The 18261-nt window shown below is 39.0% G+C and overlaps 1 protein-coding gene across 1 annotated transcript in view; it reads right to left on the bottom strand.

Moving 5' to 3' along the window:
- CMSS1 (cms1 ribosomal small subunit homolog) overlaps positions 1-18261 on the bottom strand; it is a gene marked incomplete at both ends in the record, with an annotated part of 345000 nt that overhangs the window by 15772 nt on the left and 310967 nt on the right. Inside the window, 2 exons of the mRNA XM_084232392.1 lie at positions 4141-4270; positions 6632-6703. Of these exons, the coding sequence (XP_084088518.1) occupies positions 4141-4270; positions 6632-6703 (202 nt within the window). The remainder of the gene's footprint in view (positions 1-4140; positions 4271-6631; positions 6704-18261) is intronic.

Genomic DNA, 18261 nt, shown 5'->3' with positions numbered 1-18261 from the left:
TTGTCATTCAATTCAAAGAATTTTTTAATTTCTTCTTTGATCTCCTCATTAGTCCAGTGGTCTTCCAGTAGTTTGGTTTTTAATCTCCATGAGGTAGGAAAGTTCCCTGCCTTCTTTTTATGGTTTATTTCTAGTTTGATGCCTTCATGGTCAGAAAAGATGGTTGGTATGATTTCAATCTTGGTGTGTCTGTTGATGTTTGTCTTGTGCCCCAGTATGTGATCGATCCTGGAGAATGATCTGTGTGCACTTGAGAAAAATGTGTACTCCGTTTTTTTTGGGTTTAGTGTTCTATAGATGTCTGTTAAGCCCAAATGCTCTAGGTCCTTATTTAGAGCTTTAGTTTCTTTACTGGTTTTTTGTCTTGTTGATCTATCCATTGTTGATAGTGGTGTGTTGAAGTCTCCCACTACGTATGTGTTTTCTCTGATGTCTGTTTTCAGAGATGACAACAATTGTCTGATATATTTTGGTGCTCCTTCGTTTGGTGCGTATATGTTAATGAGTGTTATTTCTTCTTTAAGTATTGTCCCCTTGATCATAATGTAGTGACCATTGGGGTCTCTTTATTTTTTTGAGTTTGAAATCTGTTTTATCTGATATAAGTATAGCTGTTCCTGCTTTCTTTTTTGGTCCATTTGCTTGTAGGATTGTTTTCCATCCTTTAACTTTGAGTCAATTTTTATCTTTTGTAGCTAAATGTGTTTCCTGGAGACAGCAAAAAGGTTGGGTTTTGTTTCTTAATCCAGGCTGCAACTCTGTGTCTTTTTATTGAAGAGTTTAGTCCATTTACATTTAGAGTTAATATTGATATGTTAGTGTCTGTATTTGCCATTGTGTTTGTCTTTCCTTTGATTTTATTTATTTATTCTTTTAATAACTTTTTTTTTTTTGGCCTTCTTTCGTTGTTATTCGTCCCTCTGAGGTTCTGGCTTTAGGATTCCTTGTAGTATTTTTTGAAGTGGGGGTTTAGTCGTAATGAAATTCCAGAGTTTCTGTTTGTCTGGGAAGGTCCTTATTCTTTCTTCATAGAGGAAGGAGAGCTTTGCGGGATAGAGTATTCTTGGTTGGCATCTGTTTTCTTGGAGTCTGTTGACTATGTCCCTCCACTCTCTCCTTGCCCGTAGTGTTTCTTCAGAGAAGCCTGATGTCAGCCTGATTGGTTTTCCTTTGAATGTTATCTGTTTATTCCCTCTTGTCAGCTTCATTATTTTTTACTTGTCCTGGATTCTTGGGAGCTTTACTATTATGTGTCTTGCTGTATTTTTCCTTTCGTCGTGGAAGTTTGGTGTTCTTGTTTCTTGTATATCAATTTTCAGCTCCTTCTTCACATTTGGGAAGTTCTCTTCAATTATCCCTTTGAATATTTTCTCTGTTCCTACATCTCTCTCCTCTCTTTCTGGTATTCCTATAACTCTTATATTTCCTTTCCTCATGGAGTCAGATAGTTCCCGATGTCTTTCTTTGGTCTTTTTCCTTTGTACTTCTCTTTCCTTTTCTGTTTTGGTTCTTTTTATTTCTGTGTCTTCAAGAGTACTTATTCGTTCTTCCATTTCATCTATTCTGCTTTCATTGCTTTTCCCAGAGTTCTTTAGTTCCTCCATTAAGTCTTTGATCTCCTGCATTTCTTTTGCTTCCCTCTTTAGGGACTCAATTTCATTCTTCTGACCATTGTTTTCCCTCTTTAGGGACTCAATTTCCTTTTTCTGATCATTGTTTTCCTTTATGAGTTCTGTCATTTTTTTAATCACGGCAATTTTAAATTCTCTTTCTGGAAGGCTCAGAAGTTCTCCAAGTTACTGTTGTTGCAATCTGGGTGGTGGTTTTCTTTTTGTGGTGTGCTTTTTTCCTGAGGAGTTGTTAGGTTGTGTGTGGTTCTTCTACTCCCTACTGTCTGTTTTCTAATTTGTCGTATGCATTGGGACACTGTTGCTGGGACTGGCCGGCATCTTGGGTGAGCTTCTTCGCTCCCCTCTGGCTCCTCCAGGAGCCATCTGTCAGTTTCAAGCAGGCTTTACTAAAGAAAGGTCCCTGTTCTAAAATGTCGATGTGGGGACACACTCCCCTGTGCGCTTAGTCTGCCCCGGTGGTGGGTTCCTGCTCCCCCTCTGGGTTTGGACTGCAGGCCAGAAGGGGCCTGGCGTGGGCGAGCTTCCCCGCTCACCTCTGGCTCCTGAGGGAGCCTTCTGCAGGCAGTCTTTACTGAAGAAATGTCCCTGTTCTAAAATGTTGATGCGTGATGCACTCCCTGCGCGTCCAGTCTCAGGCACACTCTTCTGCTTGCCCGGTCTGCCCCGGCCGTGGGTGCCCGCTCCCTCTGTGGGCTCAGACTGCTGGTCTGAAGGGGCCTGGTTTGGGCTAACTTCCCAGCTGGCCACGGGCTCCTCCAGGAGCCTTCTGCCGATTTCAAGCAGTCTTTTCTGAAGATAGTTCCCTGTTCTATGGGGTGTTAGTGACTTTTTTTCTGGTCGCTAGGTGGCACCAGAGATCTCTCCTATTGTTCTTGGGGAGCTGTTTTTTTCACCCCATGGGACAGGGAACAGAACGGGAATGGTAGGGAAAACCTCAACGGCTTTTGGGTGCTGTGTCTGTCTTGTGCCCCACCGATGTGGAGGACCCATGCCCCGAATTTCGTGCCCCGGGTCTCAGTTCCAAAGCCCTCAGGTCCAGGACATGGGCTGTAGCCCAGTTCAGTGGCTGCAGGAATGGCGCCTTTTGCACCCTGCTCCCGTGTCCGGGCGCCTGGTTTCTGATTACTCAGTGAGGGACTTTCACCTCAGTGAGGGCCCCCGCGCATCTCCCCGCAAGCCTAGGCCGCAGGCGTGGGTACCTGGGCAGCCGCGATCCGCGTTTGCGCTTACCGGCTGGCGCGGGGCTGTGTGCAGGTCTCCAGAGTCTCTGTTGTTCTCTAATCGAAGGTTTTTTTTTTTAAGTAACACTTGCTTCCTGAGATAGAGTGGCCAAGGTGTGACTCTCCTCCAGAGGAGTTGCCTTGCTTTAGGAAGGTTTTCTAACTGCTGGAGCCATCTGGGCTCAGGAAGTGTCAAACTCCAGATGTCCTTCATGTGCAAATGCACTCCTTCAATTCCCTAAAGGGTATTCTTTTTGGAAAAGAAATAGAGGGGGCACTCCTGTCTCCAAAATCAATGTGCATCATTTTTTTTAAAGGACATCGCAAAAGAATTGTAAAAAGTTCAGGGAAGGGACTGTCTGTTAGCTTCTCAAGCCTCTAGACAGCATAAATTGTAATGGAAAGAGGAAATCAAGCTATCCATAACATTTTCTAAAAACAGTATTAGAGAGCACTAGTAGCTCTAAATAGCTCAGCTGAGGCAGTGGTACCCAGGCATTTTCTGGTTTGATTTTATGACTATTTTTCTTTTATCTCTGCATAAAGGAGTTACAAGATGTATCATAATTTTGAAATTAATTAAAATTATTTAAGGATTTTGCAGTATCTTTTAACTTAATTATTAATATTCTAAGCCAGTAGATATCAAACACTAATAGGTTTAAGAATCACCTGGGTTAATGTATCATCCTTGTTAAAAATGAAAAATACTTGTTCTATGATAGTTTTCTTGAAAAACTAAGCCACCCTAAAAATCATGACTAGAAATTCTAGAAATTTCTAGACCATGACTAGAAATTCATGATAAGGATAACAACAAAATGAAGATGCTTCATTACAGTTAAAGTACTTGTCTATAAAGGATGAGCAAATCAATGTCTTATACCTATGCCTTTAAATGTGTGCTTTATCTTTTTTCAAATTTATTTTCTCATATGTACTCCTTGAAAAATCTGCTATCAAAAATACACAGCTAATAACTATCTTTTGAATAAAAAATACAATCACAAAAATTTCAATTAGGTCAAATACATATCATTTATCATCTTAATAAATCTTCTAACAGTTAAAACAATTAGGTTGAAGAAAGGAATACTAGTACATGGAACATACATTTACTACCAGCTAAGAATATATAGTCACTATACATAGGAGAGGAAAGATTAAGCTGTTTTACTCCTCATCGTTAGGAAAACTGACAGCAATTAGTAATGGAACCTGCTCAATAACTAACCTCAGAATACTCAGGGGGAAAAAACAAAAGGAAAAATACAGAAGTCTTTCTGTACCTGGTAGGTTTAGTTCTTCTAATTCAATCACAGAGCGACTGCTGCTGTAATAGTCCTTCATCAGCTTCTGCAGGTCTTCAGGTGTCCCTGGCTTTGGCTCTGATTTTGCAAGAATGTCAGTAATTTTCTTCTAATACAAGAGAAGAAAAAATGAGAAGACACTTTAGAGTGGCATTTGGCTTAGGATAGGGTGATTCTTCTGGTATTGAAGAATCAACCTTCTGGCACTGTATATAGGTTTTGGTGGTAGCAAGTGTGAATGTGACTTTTAATAAATAAACTTGAGAAAACACAACAAATACTCCTTAGGTAATTGTAGGCATGCCTAGTTTGATTGCACTTTACATGCTTTGCAGATAATTGTGTTTCTAATAAGACTCCACAAAAAGATTATGACTCACTTGAAGACTCAGATGATGGTTTAGCGTGCTTTTTTTTAGCAGTAAAGTATTTAAAAAATAAGGTTTGTACCATGTTTTTTAATGCATAATGCTATTTAACACTCAACAGACCATAATATAGTATAAACATAACTTTTACATGCACTAGGAAACAGAAAAACTGGTGTGACTTGCTTTATGATGACATCACTTTACTGCAAAGGTTTAGATGAAACTGCAATATCTCCAAGGTATGCCTGTACTGTTTTTAAAAGATGAATGGGTGATTTAAACGTTCCTTATAACTGTTTGCCTATGATTTTACGAGAAGTCCAAAAATTTACTGAAACTTGCAGGAGTCTCCAGAACAGGGTGTTATTTTCCATTAAAACTCAAGAAATTTTGTTGCTATAGAAAACTCTCTCTAAGCTTACATAATTTGTATTCCTGGGAGTTAGAATAATATCTTATCTAATCTGGTTTTTAATGTACTGAGTTTCAGTTTGGATTTCTGGAATTAAGGCAAAAGCTATAGGAGTAATCTTAGCACAGGAGCCACTGAGAAGGGGAACTTTAGACCCTTAATTCTCATCTTTGGAAAGACAGTCTTGACATCGCCCTATGGAAGGAAGAACCAGAAAAACCAGAGATAACTCACAATATCTCTACTGATTTGGACTCATTTGTGTAGCATTTACTGAACACCTGCAATATACCATGAGCACATAATCATTCATTTAACCATGATCATAAACTTTCCTTCTCATTTCATTCTGTTTCACTAAAGACCCAGAAAGAGCCATTCCCTACCTGCCCCCCACATCTTAACTTTTCCTCCTTGCACAATATCCTTATTTCTATACCACTGCCAAGAATGGTCAAAGTTCTGTCAAATGAATTAACTTTTAAAATTATGTCATCGGTGGGCACATTTTAGCATGACGTCAGCCAAGGCTAACTATCTAGCTAGACTCTGACCTTCAGTCACAAGAACTTAACACTCCTGAAGGCCATTAGTGTACGAACTATCAAAGAGAAGTTAAAGTCACTTCTTTAAGGACTTGCCAAACCTCAGCCAATTTGGCATCTCCCACCTTCCTATTTGGCCATTTGCAAGCAAAGAAAACACAGGCACACACACTCTCAGTTTTCTAAAAGCTTGCTGTTAAGTAATTGGTTTGAGTCCATCTTCTTTCCTCTAATCCCAATCATATTTCCTCTGCTGACTGTAGCAGTAGACTCGTCTTGGCAGGGAGAGAATTACACTGCTGTTTTCACAACTGTGGTGGAAGGTCAAAGCTAACCACACTTCCTCCAAGGCTGAGCCTTCAGAAAGTCTGCAGAGGAGCAACAGAGTCTTCCTATGCTCATAGACAAGTATCAAAATGTAAGGTGATCTTTTTGTTTAGTTTCAAATTAGAGTCATTCTTATACTACCTTCATCTACTTATTATTTTCTTTTTATGAATACTCTAAGATATGAAGTTTTAAAAATGGATTTGGGGAAGAAAAGAAAGTTGATAAATTTCTTTTCTTGGACAGAATGAGAAGAGTCAGAGGCAGGATAGCTGTGGGCCCTGTCTAGAATTAGAAACTCAAGTCTGGCTTCTCACCAGAGTGAAAATACAGAGTGGGTAAAAAAGAAGTTTGGTGCTCCACACAACTTAAATAGGAGTCAGAAGAATTTATTTTTAGCCCCAACAGAAACACTTATTACTAGTGATCCCAGGGAAGTCACCAAACCTCACGAATCTTAAAAGTACTGTATCTCTAAATGGGGATTACAATGAGTACCCCTTCAGAGCAGACTACATAAAGTATGAAGCATTATTAATATTATCTTTCTCCGGGCCTCCCTGGTGGCACAAGGGTTAAGACGCAACCTATGAAGCTACCCGCAGCCATTGCAGCACGAGTTCGATTTCCAGCCAGCCAGGGAGCAACCCACATAGCGCAGCAGATCTCTCCTGTCTCCCTTCAGCAGTGTACTTCGGTCAGTCTGCCTGTTCTGTTCCCCACTCTGTCTCTGGTGAATCCTCTCATCCCCCACACCTCTGGCCTGTACCTCAGCTCTTGTATGCATAAAAAAATAAATCTTAAAAAAATATTACCTTTCTCCTCTTCCTGGTCTTAGTGCCATTCTCTTGTGTTTCCCTTGGTTGTATCAAGAAACATTCTTTAGGCTATAAAGAGATATAAATGTGAAAATGTTCTCTTTAGCATGACAAGATATTAACTAATGCCAAAGCGTCTTCTGTCATTCACATATTCTTCAGAATTGGTAATCTTCTATAGACAAAGAAAGATTCTGGAAAGACCTATGGGAGGAGCTGGGCTGAGAAAATTTGAGAAGGTCAGAAAGTGTAGATGACTTAAGAGTGGAATCTCTAAACAGAAGTCAAAATATGTGGGTGAGTATACATGTGTGTTTGGGGTACGGTATTAAACATTGAAGACAGTGGCCAGGTTTGTAAAACACAGACAGTAATAGATGTGATTAAAATTAAGATGTGGGAAGAAAGTCTTTGACAGGGTCACTGGTGTTTTCCAAGTCACTAGTTTATTATTTTGTATTATATATTCCTTTCTTTTTAGCAAAAAGCATAGAAAATCTGAAGTGGTATATATTTACTCATATTTTTATAAAGCCAGCGGCACCAAATTCCTTATCTACAGTGACGACAAAATGTTTTTGATGCCGACCTGACAAAAGTCTTAGCATCCCGAGCTTTTGCCTGTTGCCTTGACCCCCTAGTACCTGAAAAACTTTCGTGCTATTTTTACACTCCGATTTTTTTTAAATGTACAAAAACAGGAAATTTGGACTAAGACCTTGATTTATAAAATAGAATGCCTCAGATTCCATATTTATTAATCATAAGCAGCAATATAAAATGTTTCCTGTTCTGAATGTTTTATGCAGCATTTTCAAACAAGTTGCCAAGTAAGATATAAAATATAATTAAAAACTTATTTTGAGTTTTTCCTTGATTAAATTTTTATCCAACTAGAGTGTACTCAGTTGAAGCTGGTAAACTACTAACTAAAGCAATCTTGTCTCCATTGGCTGTTTAAAATGATTGCAGATGAAGCTTTCTTTTAAAACTTGCAGACAGCTTGCAGATTAAGAAGTCCTATAGCCTGAAGCCAGAGAGATATAATGCCACATAATTTTTTCAAGATGTCAGCTAGGACCAGCAGTTTTTTAACTGTGTGAGTTAGTAGAGCAATAGATTCAAAACAGTCAGGATTAAAGTAACATGGAAATCTTCAAATTTTAGCTTCTTTTTAGTTAAAAAAAAAAACCTGCAAAGATCAATTGCAAAATAGCTAAAGAAAAGCAAGATATTATTATCTCTTTTATTTAGAAAGGTAGGCTGTCTTGTGGCTGCAGATACAAGCCAATTTGATGCTGATGTATGCCAACTAGAAGCTGGGCCAAGGTCACTAATATGTCACAGAAGCTGCCAGATAGTCATAAGAGTTCAATTTCAGACCAGGCCAACATTCAGCTCATGCTTCTAGGGCAAGGGCTTAGATATGATAAGCAGATTCCTTAAGGCATACTGCAATATCTTGTCACCAATATCCAGATTTTGGGAAGTATAATTAGAAAGCTGTTCTATTTTCTTTTTTAGCAAATGGGAATACTCTCTGAGTATATTCAATGTGCTAGGTTGTATTTATGCTAGGTTTGCAGTCAGTTAACTCAAACTTGACACAAATTAAATTAGGAAATGAGCTCAGTTATAAGGATTAGATTCTCCAATTCTAGAAGAAAATATAAAAAAGAAATTCTGGATTATGCATAGGAAAAAAGAAAGATTTTTGATGTGCTTTAATCAAGGATACTATAGCAGGTTTATATGTTAGGTTCAAATGTTTAGGCCATTCTAAAAAGAAAAAGTCACAGTGTAGTATTTTGTTTTCTGGGAGCAACCAGAAAAAGCTGGTTGAGGTAGAGTGCTAATGAAGAAGCCAAATTTATGGGGTCAATTTTCATGAGATGTGATGGCTTTATGAAGAAATATCACTCCATACTATTAAAAACCCCAAAATTTAGCCAGTAGCTAAATTTATGAATGCTGATGTTTACCGTCCTTACGAGGTAAGGAGCGATGGAAGATTCAAATTAAGTCCACTATCCATTCCTGGAAACTGATTCCAACATGTATGTATTTGACCATTGATGACAATATCATTTCTTTTTTTTTAAACTTTTAAAAAAATTTGTTTTAAAGGTTTGTTTATTTACACAAGAACTGGGGTATAGGCCAGAGGAGTGGGAGGGTGAGAGGATTCACCAGAGACAGAGTAGAGAGCAGAACAGGCAGAATGACGGAAAACACTGCTGAGGGGAGCAGCAGGCGAGACAGGAGAGGTCTGCCAGCGCCATGTGGGTTTCTCCCTGGCCGGCCGGGAATTGAACCCGTGCTGCAGTGGACAGCTGCAGCGTACAGCTTCATTCACAGAGCTGCGCTCAACCCACTGTGTCACCAGGGAGGCCCATTTCTTCTTATGAAATGTAGCAATTTAAAATGTGGCCTAAATGGGGGAGGGAAGAGCACAAGGGACTGTGGAGATGAATCACAGCTGCTGTGGTGGGGGAAGAACCATGGGGACTACACCTGAGGGGAGAAAACAAATATTCTCCAAAAGTTAGCAATTATGTAAGAAAATAACTAAACTTAATAATAAAAAAATGATTGGGAGAAAAAACATGTAGCCTAAATATGTAGTTTAAATATTTACAAGAATCATGCTTTCAAATATATATATAGGGGTTAAGTCTCAGTACTATCAACTCTACAGCCTGAGTTAGATTCCCAGCCAGAGACCTAACCCTCATATGGCACAGCAAACCTCCCCTATCTTGCCTGCTGCTCCCCCTAGCAATGTATTTCAGTAAATCTGCCTGTTTTGCTCCCCACTCTGTCTCTGGTGAATCCTCTCACACCTGTACCTCCGGCCTGCATCCCAGTTCTTCTATGTGAGAAAAAGAAGTGTCAAAAATTATTTCTTAAATTACCAAAAATGATTCTTCTGGTTAAATATGGCAAATTAATCCCAAAATATCATTGAAAAGGTATAAATCTATAAGGACCAAGAGAATAGAAGAAGAGTGGACAACAGTCAACAGTAATGGAGATTTCAAAAACTTTTTAGAAAATGGAAAGTGATTGAAATGGCTGTAAGTGCTTTAGCAGAGAGAGAGAGAGAGAAAACTAACACATGGGATTTTAAAGCAATGGACACTAACAGTAAGTGAATCTGACTGAACTCTTGGATTCTGAAAAGGTTCAGTAGCTGGAGGCACAAATATGACAGAAAGGGAAAGGTTTAAAAGAAAAAAAAAGATTGGTTGAGTGTTACATTTAGAATGATTAGCCTCCCTTCCACCTCCCAGTAGGCTGTATCTCCTGCCTAAGCAGCCAAGCAACTATCTTATTACTGCTTCCTCTCATCTTGTTCTTCCTGGCAGCAGACTGGATGTTTATTCGCTGGAGAGAACAAGTGGACCAAGATCTGGCACAGTGGTGATAAGGTAGAGACTGAGACTCATCTTCTTCTTCTTCTTTTTTTTTTTAAAGAACTTTTTTTTAAAATTTTTTTTTAATAGAGGCATGTTTTTTATTTATTTGTTTGTTTGTTTGTTTTGTTTACACATGCACTGGGTACAGTCAGAAGGGCGGGAGGGTGAGAGAATTCACCAGAGCCAGAGCGGGGAGCAGAGCAGGCAGAAGGACCGAAGTACACTGCTGAGGGGAGCAGCGGGCGGCAGGAGAGATCTGCGCGTCATGTGGGACCCTCCACGGGTGGCTGGGGAGCAGCCGGGGATCCAACTGGTGCCGCAGAGGCCGCGGGCAGCTTCGCAACCCAGCGCTCAACCGCTGCGCCAGTGGGGAGGCCCGAGACTCATCTTCTTTTCCTGTTCTTGTTTCAAGATGTCTCCAAGCAGACTTATATATCTCAGGTAGAATACTGAATTCTTTGGAAAAATGACATGGCCTAAGAGAAATGCTACACAATTGCATTTGGGAATCCCAGAGAAAAAGTCCAGATTGTTATGTTATCATAGTACCATGAAACCCATTAATCAATGCACGAACATAAATTTCCCACCAATATTTTAGTGTATCTCTTTATAATATAGATACATACAATAAACATTCATCATACAGCTAAGTAAAATCTCTAACATAAGAGCAAATAAACAATAAAAAGAAAAAAGAACCTTGAGGAAAGAGAGACAGTACTTCAAATCAATTATAATTCATATTTGCAATTGAAACAAGAACAAAATACTGTAACAAAGAAACCAACAGAAAACATTTACACATTAAAACAAATAAATTTATAATGTAAATGTGGGAGGAAAACTTGAAAAGAGGCAGTATCCCAGATATGTGAAAATGGTAAAATTATAGAATCAGAGATTCAATATTCCGATAAAAAGTATTACAGAAAAAGAGAGAAAGAGGTCATAAAAAATGGGGGAATGGGGTGAAAGGGGAGGTGGGAAAGGACGATCAAAGAAATATCACAAGAAAAATTTTTCATACAATAGTCAGGTTATGGAAGCAACCTATATGCCCAAGGACAGCTGAATGGATTAAGAAAATGTAGTAGATATAAACACATACAATGGAATACTACTCAGCTCTAAAAGAATGAAATCTTGCCATTTGCAACAACATGGATGGAACTCAAAGGGATTATGCTAAAGCAAAATATGTCAGAAGGAAAAAGACAAATACCAGATAGTTTTGCTCATATGTGGAATATAAAGAAACAAAATAGAGTCAGAAAACACCAAGCCAAAACAAACCCTAGAAATCTGATGGTAAAACTAAGGTTACCAGAAGGGGAGGGAGGAGGTGAACAGAAAAGGAATAAAAGAACACAATGGACTATGTTGGAGCTCTGTGGGTGCCTTGGTGGTGGGTGTATTGTAACATACAGATCCTATGTTTCTGAATCATAGACAATGTTGTAAACCAATACTACCATGGCAAAAAAAAAAAATTAAAAAAAGGGCCTCCCCGGTGGCGCAGCGGTTGAGCGCTGGGTTGCGAGGCTGCCTGCAGCCTCTGCAGCGTCGGGTCAATCCCCGGCTGCCGGGCGAGGGTCCCACATGGCGCGCAGACCTCTCCTGCCGCCCGCTGCTCCCCTCAGCAGTGTATTTCGTCAGTCTGCCTGTTCTGTTCCCCGCTCTGGCTCTGGTGAATTCTCTCACCTTCCCGCGCTTCTGACTGTACCCAGTGCTTGTACAAATAAATAAATAAATAAATCTTTATTAAAAAAAAAAAATTAAAAAAAAAAAAAGCTTTCCAGAACTAAAGGAAATTTTTCAAGACATGAAACCCCAAATTGAAAGCCCATGGTTATACATTACAATGAAAAAGAAAAATATCTATACCCAAGAGCATCACTGTTAAATTTCTGATCATTATGTGAAGACAAAGGTACTAAAAATTTCCAAAAAACAATAATAGACAAAACACAAAAGGTCAGGAAAAAGAATGGTATAGACCTCACAAGAGTAATAACTGATGTTAGAACTCAATGGAACAATGCTTTAAAAATTATGAGAATTTATTTGCAAATTAGACTTTTATACCCAGCCAAACTGTCAATCGAGTTACATGTAACATGAGGACATTTTCACATATTTAAAGTCTCAAAAATGTAATTTCGACCTACAGAGACTGAAGGCTATATACATGAAAATAAAAAAAAAAAAACTAACCCAAGAAAGAAGATATAGGATTCAATAAAGGAGACTAGTCCAGAAGAGTGTTATATGGGCAATAACAAGAAATCTAAACTGCTCTGCAGGTCTAAATAATAACAGTTCAGGGTGGAATAGGAGTATGGAAGTCTGCAGGAAAGAACAATAACTGATTTATTTGAGCACATGGAAAATATTATTCATGGGCATGTGGAAGAGATGTTGGAATACATGGAAACAATTAACAATAGGAACATAGCAAGCTAGGCAAATGAAGAAATGAGGTAATTATTAATGCCATGAAAATAAAGTTACATAAAAAAAAACAGGGATGAGTATAGTGTCTCTTTTTCTCAGCATTAAACAGCATTTTCATGGTCATAAATAACAATATAGTGATAATTGCGAAACAAATGTGGTATTGTGTCAGCAGGAGAGATGGCAGTTAGAGAGGGAATGGGGATACATTGGAGAGCTACGACTTCGTATGTTACTTCAGAAAGTTAATAAATCATCTCAGAAATTGATAAATCAAGAAATAGCAGATTATGCTACACGGCAACAAATAGGAAAACAACTAAAAGTTTAGAGTGATTGCCTCTGAAGAAAAACACAAGATAAGTGTAAGGAAGGGGTCTGTTGTTTTTTCATTTAAAATGTTCAACAATGTTTGATTATTACTTTGGTAAAAATAAAAAATTTGGATTGCTATTTTATAAAGAAAACAAGCATGCTTATTGTGATAAACAACAATTTAGAACTGAATTTTTAGTTTCTTTTGGGTTTGGTTAAAAGTTATTCCATACACACCCACCAAAATATCTAAAATTAAAGGACCAACATGCTGAATGTTGACAAGGATTTAAGCAAACAAAACTCTTACAAAACAGATGGAGGAGTGCAAAAAATGGTGCAATCATTTGGGGAAAGGCCTGACAGGTTTTATAAAATAAAACATGACTCAGCAATTCCATTCCTATTTATTTATTTCAGAGAAATAAGACTATACATTATAAAAGGACATATATGAATGTTCATGGAGATTTCTTCATAACAGCTCCAAACAGTAAATAGTCGTAGGTATCCACCAATAGAAGAATGGACAAACAAGAATGGATAAACAAACTGTGGTATATTCACATAATTTAATAATACTGAAATGGCCCTCCTTCCCAATTCATATGTTGAAGTTCTAACCCCCAATGTGACTATGTTTGGAGATACAGATTATTAAGAGGTAGATAATTAAGGTTAAACGAAGTCATAAGAAGTTAATGATAGGACTTGTGTTTTCATATGAGGAGGAAGAGGTGTGCACACACAAAGAGGAAAGACCATGTGAGGACACAGTGAGAAGGCAGTCATCTGCAAGCCAAAGAGAGAGGCCTCGGGAGAAACCAAATCTTTTGGCACCTTGATCTTGGACTTCCAGCCTACAGAACCATGTGAAATAAATTTCTGTTATTTAAGCCACTCAGTCTGTGATATTTTGTTATGGCAGCTCTAGCATAGTCTCAACAATTAAAAAAAAAAGAAGCACTATCATCAACATGGATGAGTCTAAATAATATCATACTAAATAAAAGAAACTTGAATGAAAGAACATATCCTATATGATTTCATTTGCATGAAATTCTAAAATAGGCAAAATGAGTTTTTGAGAAAAGAGATCAGAAGAGTGGCTGCCTCTGGGGCACAGAGTTTGGAATAAGGATTGCAGAAAGGTGGCATGAGAGGACTCTGGGGTGATAGGAATGTTCTTTATCCTGTAGGGGCTTGTGTTACAGAATTATTTGAATTTGTCAATATTCACTGAATCATACACTTGATATTTATGCATTTTTTTGTATGTTAAATTTACAAAAGGAAAAAAAGTTAAACAATGAGGCCTCCCTGGTGGCGCAGGTGGTTGAGCGCAGCACTGTGAAGCTGTCCGCAGCCTCTGCAGTGCAAGTTCGATTCCAGCTGGCCATGGAGACACCCACATGGCATGGCAGACCTCTCCTGTCTCACCCGCTGCTCCCCTCAGCAGTGTATTTCAGTCGGTCGGCCTGTTCTGTTCCCCACTCTGTCTCTGATGAACTCTCTCACCCCCCACACCTCTGGCCTGTACTCTAGTTCTTGTATGCACGAATAAATAAATCTTCAAAAAATAAATAAATAAAATAAACAATGAAGAGTGCTCAATGAGCTATGTTCCATTGGGTGTCATGGTGATGGGTGTGGTGTGGTAACATACAAATGTAGGATGTGATCCTAGACCTCTGAGTAACATACAGTGTTGTAAACCAATATTACCTCAATAAAAACAGATATCAGATTAAAAAATCAGTTCAGACTATACAAAAATAAAATAAGCATTGAATTTTGTTAATGGTATGCATGCCGAAGTGTTGGGGTGCATATACTGACTTTGAAAATTCTGTTTTTTCTTTAAATAAAATTTTGTTGATTTACCAGTGGTTTACACCACCATAGAAAATTTAACAGCACAGCTTTACTTCTCAACATGTGCATAAGCCTCACTGCATCTGCCACCAAAGTTCTGGTGCCATTCCCACCACCAAGTTGACTCCTCCACCCTTTTTTTCCCATCTGCTTTTCCTCCCCCTGAGGTAATCACCATATTTTTCTCACAGTCTAAGAGTTATTTTTGTTGTGATTTATAGTTCATTTTGCAAATTACTTTGAAATGTGTCGAAAAGTATGGTGACTGATGGATAATTTATCTGAACACACTGTTCATAAAATTTTGGGGTCTGAGGACACTGAGAGTGAGGACTTACAGAAAGTGCAGAAAATCTTGTTGGAAACTAAAGGAAAGGGAATCTTATAGTGTAGTGGTAGACAGTTTAGCAATATAATTCTTTTATGTGGAAAATAGGAAATATGTCTAATGCTATGGGTAATCTAACCGAGGAGATTTCTAAATAGTGTTGAAAGTGTCACCTGATTTTTTCTTGTGGTTTATAGGGAAATGTAAAAGGAGGGGGATTAAATTGAGAAAACAGTCTAAGAAGTCAAGACCTCAGAAAGAACAAAGTGGTACATGAGAGTACTATTTAGTCACTCAAAGACTCTAAATAAAGTAAAGGTGTGGTCCACAGACCCCTCAAAAATGCTTTTAGGAAGCTGAAGAGGTATTGTGTCTCAGCGTCTCATCAGGGTCTATAGTAGGCAAAGATTTGGGTGTGACTTTTGTACAATGGATATGCACCAAATTCTTTAAAGATATGTTCAGAAACACCTCTGGGGTAAGAGCACTGAATAAAATGAGGAAAAGCCTTTGAATCCTCAGGAAAGCTAATATCAAGAAGCAGGCTGAAAGAGCTGCTCAGTTACAAACACATGCTACTTTCATTTAAAAAAAAAAGAAAATGAAAAAGAAAGGCTGACTCAGAGGACAAAACACAAAAACACAAAAAGCAGAAGTAAGAACCATGGAAGAATCTTAAAACCTGGGCCTTAAGCTTAATCAAGAGATTCCCAACACTTTCAGAATGCTATGAGTTCTTTGTGCCTTCCATTTGAATAGAAATGTCTGCAGAGTTTATCCTATCCCTGTCCTACCATTCTGTGTTGAGCATGTAGGGGAAAGAGAAAACTTGTTTCTTTCGTTTCACTGGTTGAGACGAAATGTACTCAAAGAAGTATTCTTAGAAACCAAAGCTGAGGAACCTCAACTGCACCTATACTTGATTCAGGATGTGAAATTCTAAATTAATGGACACTGAGCTCATGCTATAATGGAGGAGACATTTGCAAGCCTTGGGAGGGGTGAAATTAATCTGCATATGGGGAGGATGTAGATTGCTGAGAGTTAGAGGGCAGAAGGTGGCAGCCAGATTCTAGGATAGCTACCACTGGTCACTGTCTCCTGGTGTTCACCCCTTCCGCTTGATGCGGACTGGATTTACTGAATGTTTTTACCAGAATATGTATGACAGAAGTGATGAGATGTCAATTCTGAGATTAGGTTGAGAAAACCCTGAGGTTTCTGTTAGACCTGCTCTTGCTGGTTCACTCTGGAATTACTTGGCCTGGGGGGAGGCCAGTCGCAATGTTTTAAGCTAATCCTCAGGAGAGGCTCACATGGAGAGGAACTGAGATCTTCCAAAAACTGTAGGAGCAAGCTTCAAGGAAGACTGGTCCCATATGAACCTCCTATCCCTAGTCCACAACTTCACAAGCACCTGAGGAGAGTTACAGAGCCACAGGGACCAAGCCATGTCTCTAAGATAACAGAACAGAAACAATGAGATAATAATTTTTTTTTTTGCTTATTTTTAATGACTAACCAACCTCTTATGCACCAAGGAACAGAACTAAGGCACCCACATGGGAGGTGAGAAGGTAAATCAGACAGTGGACAGGAAGTAGTCTTGTTTTCTCTTAAAATAGTCCAGCATAATCCTGAAGATAAAGAGTGAATAATCAGTAATCGATAAAGAAATGGTAAGGAAACATAACAGTAAAGAAAGGTGAGTAAGGAGGGAAGGGAAAAGTTCTCTTGCTGAAGACTGCTTTATGACCCAGGCAGACAAACAAAAGTTAGCTTAAGAAAAAAGAAGTCCAGTGTGGCCTTTGAGGGGGAGAGGATGGGTCATGGAAGCACTGAGAGGCTACTGACATCATCGAGGCATAAGTGAAATGTCACGAAATCCCTCCTAAGGGATTATGTTCTGGGAACCGTAATCACAGTCACTAGTGCTGGCTCTGAAATGACTGATGTTGAAGAGGGGAGAGGATGATGCAATCTTTAGGAGTAAGGAAATTCATCTTTTATTTTGGAAGCAATAACTGGAAAAAAAAGAACTGCTGGCACATCTTTCTACTCACATTATTAAGCATGCCAAGGATGGTTATTTAGATGTGAAATGGTTGCTAGAGATGATGTAGTTGCATGGATTAAAAAAAAATTTATAATGTTATAAATATGCTATTTGAAATACTAGCAGGAAGGGAAGAATGGACTTAGTAATAGAAATGTGAGGCCCAGCTACTGCAAAGGAAGGAACACCATTTCTCTCAGCAGGTACTCTTCCCTGGTAATCATAAGGCCTAACTGTATAATACAGCTGGTAGCATAATGCCAGGTGATTTTTATTAAAACAAACAAACAAACAAACAGGGGCCTCCCTGGTGGCGCAGCGGTTGAGCGCTGGGTTACGAAGCTGCCCGTGGCCTCTCCAGCGCCAGTTCCATCCCCAGCTGCTCCCTGGCCACTGGAGGAGGGTCCTACATGGCGCGCAGACCTCTCCTGCCGCCCGCTGCTCCCCTCAGCAGTGTGCTTCGGTCCTTCTGCCTGCTCTGCTCCCCGCTCTGGCTCTGGTGAATTCTCTCACCCTCCTGTGCTTCTGACTGTACCCGGTGCTTGTATGAATAAATAAATAAATAAATAAATCTTTAAAAAAACAAACAAACAAACAAACAAAAAACTTAAAGAACAGCAAAGAAGATTAGAAAAAAAATTTAAATAAAGCAGAAAGTAGTTTTTTTCTTTTCCTTTTTTTGATCCAGGAAAAAATGTAATAACTATTAAAAGATAAATATCCTGTTACATCTGCCATACGACTCAAGTGTTTAACACTGTGCTAGGTACTGCAGTGAAGACAAAAGAAACTGGAGATTATGAATTAGTTGGAGACTCAAGTTTGTTGTGCATAACAACTGGAGGAAGATTCAAAAAAAGGATAATCTACCTTACTAGAAGGTTGTTTAGGTAAGATGAGGTTTAAATAGAGAAGAGCCATGAAGGCAAGAAAACGGGGAGCCCAAAGAGGAGAGAGAGGAACCCTGGGTAGTCAGGGGTGGCAGAGAGATTCCAACTCTGAATATCAAGGTGGAGCAGGCTTTTAAGGAGGGGGCTAAAGGAGAGATTCTGGCTCAATGGGGCCAAGAGACCTCTGCAAGCAGCAGTGTCAGGGAGCTGACAGCTTAGAAGCTAAGCTGGGGCACAAAAGGTTGAGATGAGAAGAGTGGTTTGAAAAGTGGGATGCTGGTATAGTC

This window comes from Talpa europaea (genome assembly GCF_964194135.1).
Source record: "Talpa europaea genome assembly, chromosome: 4".
Classification (NCBI taxonomy): Eukaryota; Metazoa; Chordata; class Mammalia; order Eulipotyphla; family Talpidae; genus Talpa; species Talpa europaea.
The sequence above is the reverse complement of the archived record's forward strand: the minus strand, read 5'-3'. Positions and strand labels throughout refer to the sequence as shown.